At 42.7% G+C, this 16589-nt stretch overlaps 2 protein-coding genes across 5 annotated transcripts in view; both read right to left on the bottom strand.

The window, feature by feature from the left end:
• CPSF73-II (cleavage and polyadenylation specificity factor 73 kDa subunit-II) overlaps positions 1-9136 on the bottom strand; it is a 47307-nt gene extending 38171 nt beyond the window's left edge. The window contains exons 1-5 of the mRNA XM_078582252.1: positions 9016-9136; positions 8734-8917; positions 7993-8065; positions 7675-7789; positions 1527-1600 (exon numbers count right to left, since the gene is read on the bottom strand). Of these exons, the coding sequence (XP_078438378.1) occupies positions 1527-1600; positions 7675-7789; positions 7993-8065; positions 8734-8917; positions 9016-9040 (471 nt within the window). The 5' untranslated portion in view covers positions 9041-9136. The remainder of the gene's footprint in view (positions 1-1526; positions 1601-7674; positions 7790-7992; positions 8066-8733; positions 8918-9015) is intronic.
• Positions 9137-12092: 2956 nt separating this feature from the next.
• LOC144708445 (uncharacterized) lies at positions 12093-15209 on the bottom strand. Of its 4 annotated transcripts, none has more exons than XM_078581769.1 (10): positions 15071-15209; positions 14790-14900; positions 14432-14541; positions 14099-14167; positions 13826-13941; positions 13702-13756; positions 13479-13599; positions 13313-13360; positions 12529-12623; positions 12093-12437 (listed from the first exon to the last, which is right to left on the bottom strand). In XM_078581769.1, exons 2-10 carry the CDS (start codon positions 14872-14874, stop codon positions 12333-12335), a joined length of 804 nt encoding a protein of 267 aa, XP_078437895.1. In that variant the 5' UTR covers positions 14875-14900; positions 15071-15209; the 3' UTR covers positions 12093-12332. The 4 variants fall into 4 exon arrangements, with proteins under 4 accessions (XP_078437895.1, XP_078437897.1, XP_078437894.1 ...); XM_078581771.1 differs by having other exon boundaries at positions 14432-14538; XM_078581768.1 differs by having other exon boundaries at positions 14790-14916; positions 15071-15199.
• Positions 15210-16589: the final 1380 nt, after the last annotated feature.

Raw genomic sequence — 16589 nt, 5'->3', positions numbered from 1 at the left:
GGGAACTCTGGTGAAGTAAAGATGATCCTTTTGGCCCCAATCTTGTGCACTCTCTCTTTCTCTACTTTCTCTCTCTACTTTCTCTCTCCTCCGAATTTCCACAGTTCTACAATCCTTAACTGATTACCATCATTAAGGCATAGGAAGGCCTTTCATCTTTCAATACAGATAGGTCATGAATGAGACCCTATCATCCACCTTCAAAAAAAACAATTACTATCATAGAACATCAACCCTCTTTTGATCTGACATAATCAGCACCAATGGTGGAAATTCAAATTTAATGCCTTGGAATAAGAACAATGGGGCCAAATTAATACTGCCTTCGAGATAATGAAATATGGAACCCACAACAAAGAAAACGAGGCATACAAGAATTATATAAGCTCGGATTCAGTAGCCCAACAGCATAATAGATATCTAAGCAAGAGTGATTGAAATACGATTAAAATTAGGCACCAATGTGCTCCAATATCACTAGATTCAGCCTCTTCTGCAGTAGAACAATGAGGATTACTTTCTCTAAGCAAGACGACAGTTCTTTCATGACAAGCGCCGCCACACTTCGGGCTTTGTGGAGAGAATCGTCCATTAACTCAATGAGATCAGTATAAATACAGGTTATGATTGATAGTGGGCCTGGCCCATTAGGGGGAATGCTTAAAATACGCCTGCTTAAAGAAATATGAAATAAAAAAGGTTTAAACAAATGTTACAGCAAAAGAGGGGAAGAAAAAAGAGAATGATGTCAAACACCTTCAATAGTACAATCTGGTTCACAATCTGATGCGATTTTGATATTGTCCTTCATGTGATGGAGAAGACCCACATCAAATGAACACAAGGTCAAGTCACACTGTGGGCAAGTCACATGAATGTGTTATTGTCATTCATGTGAAGAGAAATATAGAACACTTGTCATTCCATAACTTATGTCATCCTCAGGCAGTTACAATGGAATAAAGGGGAAGAAGTGGAAAAGGGGATTGGGAGACAACTCTTGAGGCAAATTCGGACATACGGCGACCGTTGGATTCAGCGAGGCTAACTGAGATTGGCCAAAATGGAACTCAAGGTCCACTATTGTGTTTAGGGATAGCAGGATACTGTCCTGGCATCACTCATCGCATGCAACCATGGTAGAGCCTAACACCGTGTCATACCATCATCATTAGGCAGCTCTCCAAAACATGCCACGACCTTTTTTCTTCATAACAAGCCCGGAGAATAGAATTAATAGGCTCCAGACTGAGGGATGTTAAGTACACGTAAGTGCATGTATGTAACTATAATTCATTGGATTTGTATTTTTAAAGAACATAAGTCAGCCATTAAAAAAAAGTCTCTAGTATCATTCCATCCTCATAGCACACTACCAAAAAACTCATTCCGGAAATTCCTTAAATCAGAAGCCAAATTTGAGCAAATCCCACAGTAGAACATCTAACTTTGTCAACATTTCACACACAAAATATTTGATAAAAGCATGAAAAGAAGGAAAGAAATAACTCAGTATAGAAACTCACATGGCCAGCATAGTATGCACAAATTTGGATATCCTCACCCACATGCACAGTTTGCTTTATATCCACTGTTGTAACTGTGGTACACCACAGAACGTGGCAAACGTATTAGCTATGAATCATTCACATTTCACAAATAAATTGGATCAAAAGATAAATGATGGCACAAAGCAAAGTGAAGGCATCCCATTACAAATGAGACTCAAATGAGACTCAAACGAGACTCAAATGAGACTCAAATGAGACTCAACTCGCAGCCCCAGCAACATCCCCATTCAGGAGAGATCAAAGCGTCAGCCCTGGTCTCTATCAGTTATCCTTAACATCATTTTTTTCTGTGCAAGAAGAGAGTGCTGAAGAGGAGGCATCTGTTACGGATCTCCCACGCTTCTACAAGAAATGCCCAAGGAAAGTATAACAGACAAGCTTAACTTTGGGCGGGAAAAGCGCCTATATAAATAAATGTCTTCAAAGAGAAGAGGCAGAAAAGATCTTTGGGAGAGTGGCTGGCGGGAGATTCTCCACCAGGAGCGGGAGGGAGGCCGATGCGGTTGAAGTTCCACCCTTTCATCTATTCTTTCCTTTCTCAGATCTTCTCTATCATCTCATGAATCTCTCCTGTCTTTTGTACTCCTATGGGAGACGCTTGGAATTGGTCATCAATACAATTTCTTCTTGGGTTTTCTTGACGAATTCTCTGAGATCTATATCAGCATCCCAATACAAGAAAGCCAATGAGATCAAGAGAAGAGGAAGCATGACAGAATATGTAGGAGAGAAGACCCATCAAAAGGTAGCATCCTTACTGACATAGAATCTACGGTTAGAAGTCTGATATTTATGGCATTTTTGACAAGATGAGTAACCAGAAAACAGACAACGAAGTGCAATGCAATAGAGTTTATCTTGACAAGGATAATGGTTGGCTCTGTAACAGACACCAAATTTACGATTAAGATTAGTCTTCAGGGGAACTTACGGACAGTATTAAGGGGAAATAGAGCTGATGTGATGAAGGGCAAAAGTGAAAGTGACTGATAATGTGGACTGCAATAATAGTGGCCTCACACAAAAAAATACTTGGGCGTAGTCATGTGAAGCGGGAGACTCCCTGCGGTATCAAAGATGAAATGAAATTTGCACTCAGCAACGCCATTTTGTGGAGGTATGTAAGACAGATGCATTCCACTTCCTCTTTTATTAATTTATTTCTATTTGTGCCCGTACGTTGTATTGGGGCATGAGTGAATAGGCCTATACCTGTATGCTTTATAGTCATTTAAACTTCTATTCCTTTCCCCCTCTGGTTCCACTTATGGGTAAATCCTAGTGGGCCAAGCCTGTTGTAAATGGGAGATATATCAGTCATTAACACATGATGGATCTATGGTTTTCCTTCCTAATATTAAATGTGCCCGACGGCAGCTGGTGGAATGCTATTGGAGCAATGATTAATATTGTGGAAGACCTGATTCCTCTGAGGATGTGATTCCCAAGCATGGGAAGTCTTCTCATCCCTAGGGATCCATATCTTCTGAAGGGCCAATCTCTGTCATCAGTCATCTAGGGGAAGGTGTTTCCATAGCAAGCATTCCACACAACCAGAGAGGATGAATCAGAGAGTTACACCTGTGAAGGGGATATTGGGCCACCCTTCAACAGGTGGAGAAGCATGTATGAGTGAAGATTATCCATCCGCTAAATGCTGGCGCAAAGAAAAACAAATTTTGCGGTATTAATCTCTACCAATCAGATCATTGAGGTTAGTTGGTAGACTAAAGCAATAGGGGAGATCGATCATGTAGCTATCAAGATTTTGATAGAAAATCCACAAGAAGGCCACATCCACTTATCAACGCCACTATTTCATGAGATGGGGGTTTCTATCAGTTACATGCTATCATCCATCCCTAAGTTATTTTGAAGCATTGACATTCAACAGATCTAGGTTTCCAGAAGAATTACATAAAATAATGTTGGCAGAAAATAAGTCTTTCTGTTTTTTATTGTTTACCCAACTCTATATATTTTTCGTCCATGCCCTGCTGGCATTTGACAGTTGGAACTTATCGTTACAGAATCATTACACAGCACATGGGGTCCATTGGCTGTCCATCTTCTAGGGCTATTCCAGCTGTCGTTAAATGACCATTGTAATCCATCATGGATATAGTATGGGTACAAGAAATAGAAACATGAGCAAAACCTTTTTTTCTTCTCGTCTGCTCATTTTCAATCATAAGATTTCCTCTCACTTATGACTCTCAGATCGAGTATCCATTTGATAGTAGATCCAAGGCCACCTTGTATAAGTTGAGATCATCTTCAGTAAAAAGATTTGTTGGCTTTTATGTTTTTCCCCTGTCTCCTCCCAGTACTCCAATGGTCCCCTGGCAAGCAGACTCTGCTCCATCAACAACGACTACAATGCCTGCGCTCTTCCAGGCTTGAGGCACTATGTCATCTCTTTCCTCCTTCAAAAAAAAATGCAGAACTCCATAGGCTGATCATTCTCTTAGTTGTATTCACATCTTTTGAATGTTTAATTTCACTCAGCTGATTCCTGTAAAAATTGGAGGACTCACAGTAGGACACTGGTTAAAAAAAAGAGACCAAAGAGTCTTAAGAAATGGGATTGACAAGAGTGTTTAAGTGGAAAAGCTTAGAATGACTTTAAAGAGGAAAATAATTGATCACTAACAACTCTAAGATGCCACACAAATATTTTTTAACTAATGACTGCAGACCCCTTTCGCACAAGATTAATTGCAAAAGATCCTTCATACATTCACACTGCTCAAGGAAATCAGCATTCGATGAATAGATGGGGGCAGTCTACTTTTCTCAGACGCACTTAACACATTTTGCCGAAGCTTCTGAGACCCACCTCTTCCAGCCAACCTGCCTCACCAGTCTTCGTCAAAGGAGCAGCCGACCAAAGAACCATACCTCTGGGGGAACTTTTGCATGCACAAATGGTCCTCTGTTCCTCCATTATGTGTTTGAGTCTGACCCAAAAACATCTTGGACAGAGAAGGATCTGTCAATCCACCCCAAATCGTCTTGTGTCTCTCTTAGTGTGAGTAGGTGTAATAAGGACTACTACATCCTCATACAGTCCTCCAGTCTCTGGTCATACAAGGTGTCAGCCAAGTGTGTATTACAGGCGCCATCCAAGCGCCCCGACCATAGCCTGAGGGGTCCATGTAAGGGTAAACAGCCATGGGACCTCTGCCTTTTGTGCGACCCAAGCTGACCAGCCGACCAGAAGTCAAGCCGAAAGCGGAAGGCAACTTCATCCCTTTGGTTGCTGCTGAAGAGCACAAGGACATAAGGAAAAACCTGCCTCAGCCCCTGCTAGAGAGTACACGTCACTGTGACCGGAGCCGGGCATCTCACCCACTCCCTGCTAGTTCCATAGCTGTCCTTTAGGACTCGTGTAACCATATCTGCCTCCAGTTCCATAAATCTGACCACCCACGTGGTCAGTATTATTATGTTTAAGTTTTAAATTTTCAATACTCCTAGCCACCTGCTATGAATCTTCCTAAAGTATACAAGAGAAGAAATAAATCGATTTTGATTATAAAAAATGACAGTTATGGCAGCCAACCAACTGTGGCATCTGAAGAGACAACAAACTGAGGCATCCCCTTAAGAAGAATCCAGGGGAGGTGTCCAACAGACACCACCCTTGCATATGTTTGAAGAGACAACTGAAGCAACAGTGTAACTGCCCAATTAGGATAGTATACATAGGTGTAGATATTGTTGTATAGGATAGGAAAACGACTCTCAAGAAGAAGTGGGAGAGTTTCCTAAGGCTCTTAAGATATACTTAAGAGATTGAGAGGCGAGTGATCGTCTTGTGAGATAGCTTCTGTAAACAAGGGTTTGTGTGCTTGTACCCTAGACTTTCTTGAATATATTGCTGTTTACCTACTTGTTCTAGTCTGAATTTGTATCATTCTGAGAAGACTCTATCACCACCCCAGTTTAATTGACCTACACACTACGTCCCAAGATACTAGGGTCATCCCCTTCCCTTTCTCTAACCTTGTGTTTTCTGTAGGAATCTCCTCATCTTACCTTCTAGGCGCTTCCCAACCTCAACAGTAGTTATAAGACTGGGAGGTAGAAGATGGAGATCCTTGAGAGCACATGCTGCAGTAACACCCAAGCCCCCTCTCAACAGCAGTCTGGTCTGTCATCCCTATAACTTCCATTCCATTTTCTCTAGATTTGGGAGCAAACCTATGTCACGCTTTTAACAAGGTCATACGCTAAGAAGATGAAGATCAGCAGTGCCAGAGGGAATCCCTATCTGAACTCCACGAATGAATCCATCCTCCTTCAGAGTGCCCATTCACCAGAAACAAAAAAGAGCAAGACGTAATACATTTCTTGCTCCACCCCACCCATTATGTTGGAAAGTCTTAGCGCCAGAGATGCCCTTAGGAAATCCCAGTTGAGGAAGATATAGCCCTTTGCAAAATCCAACTTCCACATAAACCCCTTGACCATCTTTATTTTCTACACCATCAAGATCTCTGTTGCTACAGTGGCACCATCCGCAAGTCGTCTTCTTAAAATAAAGGCAGATTGATAACAGATTGATATAGTCTTACCGATCTTCAATCAACTCCCTGAGCTGGTTGGCCAAGACCTTGTCTATGATAAGGTATGTGGAATCAGATATCGCAATAGGCCGAAAATACCCCACACTAGTAGCTCCTTGATACTTCAGGAGCAAAATCAGATAAGCCCGGTTAATTATTTTAATCCAAAGCTTCCACGTCGAAACCCCTCAATTGTAGCCATTAACTCTACATTAACCATCTCCCATAATGCACAATAAAATAAAATTGGAAAACTGTCCAGCCATCAGACTTGGACCCCATTTCGTTCTTTTATAGCCTCTCAAACATTTGCCTGTATGAAGTGTACCGTAGCTCTGCTTGTTGCTCAGCCAAGTTGTTTATCTGTCTTGTGCCACTAAAATATCACATTGAAATCTCCACCGAGTTGTAGTAGTAATCCCTAGAATTTTGTTACAACCCCTACCAGCTCCCACCAAAGGGATGCTCTCAGCACAATGTTTACCCACTCGTAGACTGAGTTGACCAACCAACTAAAGACATGCAATCGTCTCAATGCCCTTGGCTTGGTTTACACCTCCAGCCTAACTCCCTCATATTTTGTCACCCACGCGAGACGTTTGCCACCTGGGACGAACCACCTCCTCCTGGGCCCATGTGCCCTTTTCCATCTCTAAATAAGTGGCACAGTGTCACCTAGCAACGTTATATCCATCTGTGGTGTTAGGGCCGCGGCAGACTGTTACGCTGCTGAAGATCTTAGATGGGAGAGAACAAATATTGCACAATTACTCCAAGAAGTTATTGAACAATACGAGTATGGATACAACAACTAAGAAAATGAGTTCTTGAGAAGGAACACATTGCCGATGAAGAACAATGCAACGGACCGGATCGGTCCGTCATTCTCTGGAAAAGGAGGATCTCCACTAGCCAGCATAGCAGGAGCACAAGAATCTCTAGACTCTTCTCCAAAAAAATATGTTTTAACCTCTGATCCTTCCCTTGATTCCCCAACTTCTTTATAATGTCGACCACCCTGTTGTCAGTCATCTCTACTGTGTGGCTCTGCTTGAGCATTCTTGGTTTGTTTCTTCTGTTGCACGTAAATGCATGGAAGAGTCATATCACAGACAGCTGAGAACCAGAGCCTCATTGATGTCCTCTGCACCAAGTTCCCCAATAAGTGCCTCTGTCCTTAGGGTAACAACAGGTGATTGTGAGACACTAGCAAGTCCCAGTAATACTCCTGGTGCTCCAGAACCCCCCAATACTTCTTTCTTGTGTCATCTCTATCTCCCACCTGTCATCTCGGGGCAGCTCCACTGCTGCAATTCAGTTTTCATCCCTCTAGGCTCCTCCACATGCCGACTTGTCTGGCTCCTCCACCTTTGTTGAGCTCGCCGTCTAGCTCATGCCTACATGGGGCTCAAAACACTGACACTGATTATCGGGCTCAACCCTCCCATCGTTTTTGAGCTCATCATCAAGATCACACCAAAGTTAAGCTTCATGTCAGATAGGAAAATAATGTGCCGGCCCATTTTACTTACCCTTGTCCATGCATTTGATTATGTGATCACTTGTGAATTTCTCTTCGTCACCTCTTTGATCCTTCACTTTGCGATAATCTTCTAACATCAAAGGAGCCAACGCTTTTGTGGGATACTACAAGCATAAAGCAGAAGTTACATAGACCACCAACTCGATGTCTCATCAAAAATTAAATTGGACAATCAGAGTACACAAGAAATATACACATTAAAGAAAGGGGTAAAACACCAGTGAGATTAGAGTAAGGGAATAGATCTAAAGGAAATCTAACAAAGCGCCCATTATATGACAACGTGAGATGTTATATCAAAACTTACTGTCATAAAGATCGGCCCAGAATAACCACAAACTTCAGTGAAGTAAGGTAGCGCTCCAATGTGGTCCAGATGACTGTGATATGTTAAAGACAAATATGTTGTCAATCAGTACAGCTGAAAAGGTTTCATAAATTCTCTACTTTTTTTGCTGGTAGTTTAAATTATTCAATTTATTTTTTCATCCTGTCGTAAAAGCCTAGGAAAATGACTTGGAATAAAAACAAGACAAGTCACCTCATCGAAGATAAATCTTATTGATGGATTTATCTTTCCATCTGATTTCAGCACGCCCTCTGTAAGCGTGTTGAATGATTCCTTGATAGAATGCTATGTATCCTTCGGAGATAAATAGAAACAATCTTAGCAAACTACGCCACACACTGAATCGTCCTCGTTTAACATGCACTCTTATAATTCAGCAGAGTTATTTGATAATCCAGACTTAGCTAGCGACGTTTGGCCAAGTACAGGAAGCTAATACCCATATCAACAGATGACAACTGTGTCATCACTGCAACAAGATTTGTAAACAAATTCATTCCAGTAATGAATTACCCATCAATAAAAGTTCCAACGGAGAGCTTGAAAACTTCCCAGAAACAATTTCGACCTTGAAGTATGTAAAAATGACTGGGCAAGCATTTTTATTGCGATCTGAATGATCGTAAGGACTTTAATTCATCCGGTAAATACCACTAACCGGGAAATTAAACATGACACGATCAGTGATGAAATACTCACAAGTGCGTGATGATGACGCAGGAAATGGCGGAGTCGAAGCCTCCTTCATCAGCTCGGGTAATGAGAGAGAAGTCTGGGAAGCTGCGAGCGTCCGCGTAGCCCATATGCATGCCGCAGTCGAACATTATTCTCTTCCCCGCCACAGTTACCACTACGCAGCTCTTCCCTACCATCTGCCCTGCCCCTGAAATTCATCATCCGCCGGCCAATATTCAAAACTACGGATTCCAAAAGCCAGAAGAACTATTGCAGATGAAGGGCAATGGAGGAGAGGTAGTTTACCTAGAACAAGGCACTCGATCGCCATCGCCAGAGAGCTTGAAGACTACCTCCGCGACTCCGAGTCCAGAAGACGATCACTCCCAATTTTGGCGGGAATGAAGTACACCGCGGTGCGGATTATATAGTGCACGCACGCTGGCGGACGGGACGGTAATTTCGCCCGTGGACGAAAAAATCGTCCCGTCGCGGAGTTTGGACAAATGACGGGACGGTGGACGGGACTGTTTTTTCGTCCATGGAGGAAATAACCGTCCCGTCTGTGGCCTTGGGTGATGGACGGGACTATAGTTCTGGAACATCCAGGACGTGGACAATGAATGGGATGGGATGAAAAAAAATCATCCCATCAATTGAAGAAAAAAATCTTCCGAATCATCCCTCCAGGGATTCGTCAATTGACGAAAAAAATTGGTGGCGACGACGTCGGCACACTTTCTGCGGACACGCCGCCACCGTCTCCCGCAACGTCCCGCATCATGACTCGTCGCCAGCATCAGCTACAGAACCGGCCTGACAACGACCAAGTCAACGCACCGGCATCAGTCACGTCTCCACCTACACATGCCCCGTCATGCATCAGGACACGTCGTCAATGCCAGATCCAGAACTACCCTTTGACGTGACACTATAACACGTCATCCATTTTTATTTTATGCCATTTCTCGTATTTTCTATTTCCTCCAAGGCCTATATGTAGGCCAATGTTGTAAAAGAACACGGGGCGAATTTATTTCAAGAATTGAAGTTTCTTTCTTCATGGAGGATTTGCCCTAGCCCTCTCCCTCTCGGATCGCCGTGGCCGTTGCTGTCGCCGCCACCGCCACCGGTCGTTCGCCTAGCAAGCCCGAGAGAGCCCCACCCGCGCAGGTCGCCCACACAGGCCGCCCGCGCCGACCACCCTAGCGGGCTGCCCATGCCAACCGCCTGCGCCCGCCACCGTGCATTCGTCCGCCTGAGCCCGCAGAGTCCCCGGCCGCCAGCGCACGCCCACCGTCCCCCCGAATGCCCTTGCGACCACTGGTCACTGCGCATACCATTTAGGTGTCGGGGCACTGCCCCGCATCCCACAAGGGGGCGACTTCCCCCTTGACCCCCCGCCAACTGACCGCACAGTTGGATCCGCAACACCCTGTCGAAGCGCACGTCAATCGTCCCACCAACGAAGCTTTGAGAATTCCCCGCAACCTTGCCGCGCACTATCTAGTGCTGAGGTATTCCTAAACTCTCTGGTGTCCCGTGTTCTTCGTCCAGTATTCCTCGAGAGTTCATCCACCGCCGTCGGGTTTGCTTTGGATTTAAGATTTTCAAGCGATTAGTTGAATCAGTTTTTGAATCTTCAAACGGATGATCTTTCAAATTTATTGATTTTGGTGCTTAGCATCATCGCAGTGGATCAAGACAGTACTCCTGCCCTCGACGAGGAAAGGGGCTGCACCACCACTATTTCATCGGATTTAATTCTCGAAAGCGATAGTGTGATTTTGTATTCTGGTTTTACCCTACCCTTTCATTAGTCGCCCAACATCCTTTATCCAACGTTATCCCATCCCGTTTCCTCTAATCATCCTGCATCGAAAATCGTCCGCGTCACGATTTGCCAGATTTATCCCTTATGGAGAAAAACCATCCCGTCCTTGTCTCGGACAAAAAAAATCATGTTTTAAAATTTTAATTTAATTTTCTAAGCTTTTTTAGGGAAATATGGAGGAGAGAGAAAGAGGAGGGACATATGAACAATTACTTTTGGGAGGCGTCAATTAGTGCGCGCGAAAAAAAAGCAAGGAGTTTGATACAAAATGTCAAGGGATTGATTAAGCGATGCCAAATGGCAACATCTCAATCGTAGGAAGCAAATCCGCCAGATTTTTGTCCAGTCCTTACCGTCCATCGTTCACAACCTCCAGACGGGATGGTTTTTTCATCCGGCGATAGGAAAACCGTCCCGTTCGTCTGTTCCCGTACGAATTTCCATCCCGTCCCGGTTTTCATCCAATCTTGCAGATGGGACGACTTTTTTCGTCCTAGGGCGAAGAAACCGTCCCATCCACGTCCCTACACTATAGGCCGGATGATTTCTGCGTCCTGTGGGAGTCAAAGTATATGCATGGAGCTGAGGTTGGGCAACGCACGTGCTTGCCACCTGTCAAATTATGAGTGCCCTAATGCTCAACTACGGTTGACGTACACGCTCATTCGTCTTTGACATGGGATTAGGACCTGACGAGAGCGTCTTGGACTGGACGGTTTTCGAACAGGACGTGGACGAAAATATTTGGGACAGGACAAACTCTTGACGGGATGATTTGGACAAACTTCTAAAATTGGGACATAGGATGGGACGATCTTCGTCGGGTCCCATCCTTCGTCCCCCATCCTAGACAATTGTGTTCTATAGGTGTGGCTGTAGGCCCTTTTTATAATTCAGTTGAATTTGAATTTGGCCATATCTGTTCCCTTAGAACCTAAATTAGTTGGATATGATTTTCGTAAAGCTTGGTGAAGGGTTCGCCATTTTGGACTAGGGGTTGGACCAAACCGTCGGTCTGCCATTTCAGGGTGGACCAGCCGGTTGGTTCTTATCTAGTCCGAGGGTCAGAACAGTATTGGGTCTAACTGTCAGTCCCCCCAGGCTGAGCTGCCGGTCGCGTTACCCACTTCTCCGAGTTCGACATCCTCAATGTTGTATGATGCCTTCCTAAAAGGAACCCCTAATTATGAAAAATTGGGGGAATATGTTTTTTTAAGAAACTAACCCTGGCAATTTTCATTTTCTATTGTGGATGTAAGCTCTATTTGCACCCACTTAGCTTTCAAATAAAAAATAATTTTCTCTCACTACTTTTAAAAATAATAGTTTTTAGCCTGTTCCCAGATTCAGTACCTGTGGATAATAACAAGAGAGTGAAGAACAAATGATCCTCCAAGATGGAATCTTGGAAATATATCTCATGGAAATATATATAGACATAGTAAGTATTTAACAACCAATCAAATTTGAAACTTTTCCAACGCAAATATCAGATTGAAATCAAACTTATTAAAGTCATCTGCGAGAAGACCTCCTTGATCCGACTGGCTGAGAAATCATATCCTCAATGATTCAAATATCATCGCAAAATTTTAGTATACACTTTTTAAAAAGTCCGTTTTTTCTGGAAACGAAGTCTTTAGAGTACAACCCACATGATTTTTCCCTTGCATTAAAAATAAACAAACTGGAATCTTTTTTTCCTCCCAAAAGAAAGGGTTTGATTGAAATCAAAAACACTGATCAACTGTCAAGATCAACGGCATGAATAGCTTCATCGATCACATGGCTATGAGCGCGTCAGTAGGCGGAAAGAGGGTATGTCCTCAAGGACTTGAATATCTTCAAGAAGCAGCTCTCTCTCCAGATGCCGAGCCGTTGACTTCATCACCGCCTGTAAAGGTAAACGGAAAAATAGATTATTTACATTTATATTTAGTTTATTTATTTATTAATCTTATAATTTGTTCACAACGAGGACTCACGCTGAAGTCCATGTAAGAGGCACGCATTGTAAGCCACTGCCGATCCATCATTTTGAATGCTATGCAGTACAGGATATCAAATGCTCGCTGATCCACTGAGAAAAAATTAAACCAGTGCAAAGATTATCATAACAGACGAGATTAGTAATGTTCCATAAATGTGGAAGAACAGAGAATGAAATATGAAATAAATAAATGGAACATTATGCCACTGAATTGATTTCCGTACTAAGAACCATTAGTTTCAATTAAGGAAAATGCGGCATTGGCAATCTAATGTTCTTCAAAAAATGTTACTGAAGGGCAAAAAATGATATGCGGCTAAACGATGATGATTTCTGCAAAATCTTCATCCAACCGGTGTATTTCAGACATCAGAGAGGAGAAAAAAAAGGAAATCTAAGAAAGCTTTAAAAAGGAAAAGCCAAAAGAACATAATAAGTGGCAACGATATTCACTATTTTCTGAAAACTGAAATTTAAAAACAATAGGGATTAAACAAAAAGTTTTATTCAATCCCTACTGTTCCCTGGTTCCCTGTCATGGAATCCTAGTTTTCTACTAGAGAAATGTATTGGATACAGAAATCAGTCAAGAAAGAAATGAGAAAATTCAGTTGTTGAATGTTAAAAAATGATACAAGATCAATCAATGACGATAGTCGAGGAAAAATAAGAAAACTTTTGGGATAAAAGGCAAATGAAAATTGAAGGAAGACACAATCACAAGGGTTAGCTCAAATAGAATCAGATAAAGAAGCATTTTACACCCGATTGTGACGCACCTGAAAGTAGCCTCGAGAATAGTGCTCCAACAAGAGAGCGTGGTTTAACTGCAAAGCCAAACGACGCGCACCAAAATATTAATATAGTTCTATACTTTTGAAATCAGGAAAAAGGAAAGAGAAGGAATGAAATGTCTTCAAAAGAAATAAATTAAGAAAACGCAACCAGCTTGCAGATCGAGCATCTGTATGAGCATGAAGGTGATATTTACGCCTGCTATAGCAAATGGATACTCCCACGTCGAGCGATCTCCGTCTTGCTTCCAAAGAAGATCTTGAAATGACTTCTGCTCATAAAAACAGATAAATAATTAACCAAATTTGGTTTCTTAAAAAAAAACAAAAACAAATTTGAACCAAATAGTGGGAGATAAAAATTAGGACTGTACAGGAAAAGTCCTTGCGAAGAACAATAGGTTCTCCAGGGATATGAAGCCTCCTCCTCTGAAAGATTTCCCGCAGTCAACATTTATATTTTGATTATGTTAGTAAAACACAATAATAATAATTAACCTGAAGTCAGTGGATGGATCCTTCCCCTGCCAGCCCATTTCTTTCCACTGTTCGGATACCAAACCTTGTAATTCCACGTCAGGGTATGAGGCACGCCAGAGTGATCTCAATGCCTCCTAAAAGAAAACTTGAAATAGAATATTAGATAGAAATCTATAATTTTACCTTTTGTATGATCATGCAAAGAAAACTATACTTCAGTCGTTCTCAAGAAAAGAAACAAGAAATAGAAAAGTGACAGAATGAGATTTGCAAAGTTGAGTCCAAAATTACCTGGTGTTCAATATTTGTGCTGTCATACGCGACATCAATCCTGCTCTGAAGCCTCTGGAGGCATTCCTCCTAGTTTAAAGCTAATAAGTCAGAGAAAAATACGGCAGAAAATTTGAAACTATATTTCACTAACAATGAAGAAAAATTTCAAACGGCATCGAGAGTCAGTTTCCATCGACAAATTAATTATTTTCGTCTTCATTGGCGCAATGACCTTCAGATGAGCTTACACATCGGACGTTATAGTTCTGGTTTTTTAAAAAATCTTAATTGCTTACCATTTTTAAAGATTTTATTCTGTGGGAGAATGAAATATGAGGAACGCTTATTTACCTGAAACGGGGTAAAGTGGAAAGACAGACGAGCGTCATTATCTCTTCCCTGCGCACAAACACATGGAAAGCTTCTACCAATCCATGCACTTGATCCTGTCACAACTTCTGCTGTAGAAATTGCAAAAAAATCTTAAAGGTGTAAATATCAATGAAGAGAAAAAAAGCAAATTAATTCATATTATATAAATCAAGCTGGTTAAGCGAGCCAAAATGAAATGTGAAGAAATTGAAGCCGAAACAAGAGTAGATGACTCCGGGGCACGAACTGATTCTTAATTGAAATTTGAACAAAAGAGATTTTACTAGGTTGGAATCAAGATCTCAAGCAGTACAAAACTGGGAAAGAGACACATTACCCGTGGAGGGCTGGTAACTGGTGCCACGGTCGATTCCATGGGCGATTCTCCTCACGGCCAAGAAAGAACCACCGTTCTCAGTCATCTTCCCCGATCAAACATACCATTTGACTACGCATATACCGTCCTACAGCGCAAAATCAGCATCACGCGACTTCATCAAACCAAAAAACAAATTCTAGGTAAGAAAACATACGAAAAAACCCACAACGCAGCACCGCAAATACTCACAAGACAATCCCGAGAACAGAAGAAGAAATCAAGAACCAAAGCCAACTAACCTAGCGGCCTTCGCCAATCGTTGAACGGCCAGTCCACAAATCTCCAGCAGCGGCCTCGAAATTAGGAATTTCCACGGAAGATAGTTACAATCTTGGGGCTCTCCGCCGAACGCGGCCGTTCTCACCCGATTGGCCGTATTCTGCTCCTTGTAACTGCTTTTATGAAGACCTTAATCGTCCAAATCGATACGATTATCATACGAAATCAATATAATTATCGTATGATAATTATATTCCGTTAAGTTTTTACGATTAATTATACGATGATAAGCTTTTACGATTTTATCATTTATTCCGTTAATTGTAGAAATCGCTACAATTAGGATTGTAAAAGGCACTAGCCGTTGCGGTTTGTTGGCCAAATGATCGACCGCCACGTGTCGATCGTCTGAGCGTTGGCGCCGGCCGATTTTAAGTTATATGGGGATATTACGTGAGCGTGCTCGTGCGGCTGGCAGAGGGGTGACGTCATCTAAACGCGCGTCATCCGACCGTCTTAGTGAGCACGTCCCGTTCCGTTCAGTTCCGTCTTGCTTCGTGGCTTGGGTTAGTTCGAATTGTCAAACCTGCTTCAGCCGGCGGAGCATCCGACCCAAACACCGCACGGCCCACTCTCTCTCTCTACGTTTGTCTCCCTCTCGTTTCGCCTCTTTTCTTTATTGTCTCTCTCTCTCTCGTCACTCATATCTATTTGGTTCCTCATCTCTCTCTCTCATTTCTCATCTCTATCTCTCTCTTGTCGCTCATCTCTCTCTTGTACTCATCTTTCTATCTCTGTCTGTGTCAATCTCTCTCTCTTCCTCTCTCTCTCTTACTCTGTCTATCTGTCTCTCTGTTTCTCTGTCTCTCTTTCTCTCTCTGTCTCTCTCTCTCTATGTCTCTCTCTCTGTCTCTCTCACCGTGTCTGTCTCTCTCTATCTCTATGTCTCTCTCTCTGTCTCTCTCTGCCTCTATCTCTGTCTCTATGTCTCTCTCTCTATCTCTCTCTGCCTCTATCTCTGTCTCTATGTCTCTCTCTCTATCTCTCTCCGTGTCTCTATGTCTATCTCTCTATCTCTCTCTGTCTCTCTCTTTGTCTCTATGTCTCTCTCTCTATCCCTCTCTCTGTCTTTCTCTCTGGTCTCTCTCTCTGTCTTTCTCTCTGTCTCTCACTCTGTCTCTGTCTCTCTATCTCTCTCTCTCTCTCTGTCTCTCTCTGCGTCTCTCTCCCTGTCTCTCTATCTCTTTGTCTCGCTCTCTCTGTCTCTCTTCCTGTCTCTCTCTCTCTCTCTCTCTCTTTCTGTCTCTCTATCTCTTTGTCTCGCTCTCTCTGTCTCTCTTCCTGTCTCTCTCTCTTTGTCTCTCTTTCTCTCTCTCTCTCTCTCTCTCTCTCTCTCTCTCTCTCTCTCTGTCTCTCTTCCTGTCTCTCTCTCTTTGTCTCTCTCTCTCTCTCTCTCTCTCTGTCTCTCTTCCTGTCTCTCTCTCTTTGTCTCTCTCTCTCTCTGTCTCTCTTCCTGTCTCTCTCTCTTTGTCTCTCTCT

The sequence above is a fragment of the Wolffia australiana genome, chromosome 10 (assembly GCF_029677425.1).
Source record: "Wolffia australiana isolate 7733 chromosome 10, ASM2967742v1".
NCBI lineage: Eukaryota > Viridiplantae > Streptophyta > Magnoliopsida > Alismatales > Araceae > Wolffia > Wolffia australiana.
This window is presented reverse-complemented; position numbering and strand designations above follow the sequence as displayed.

What these genes read in the sequence shown, in the direction of transcription:
- LOC144708445 (XM_078581769.1), bottom strand. Translation starts at nt 14,874, where the DNA reads ATGACTGAGAACGGTGGTTCTTTCTTGGCCGTGAGGAGAATCGCCCAT. An exon ending in CAGTTACCAGCCCTCCACGG is followed by an intron (nt 14,542 to 14,789) that starts GTAATGTGTCTC and finishes CAATTTCTACAG; the next exon opens with CAGAAGTTGTGACAGGATCA. An exon ending in GATCCATCCACTGACTTCAG is followed by an intron (nt 13,757 to 13,825) that starts GTTAATTATTAT and finishes GAAATCTTTCAG; the next exon opens with AGGAGGAGGCTTCATATCCC.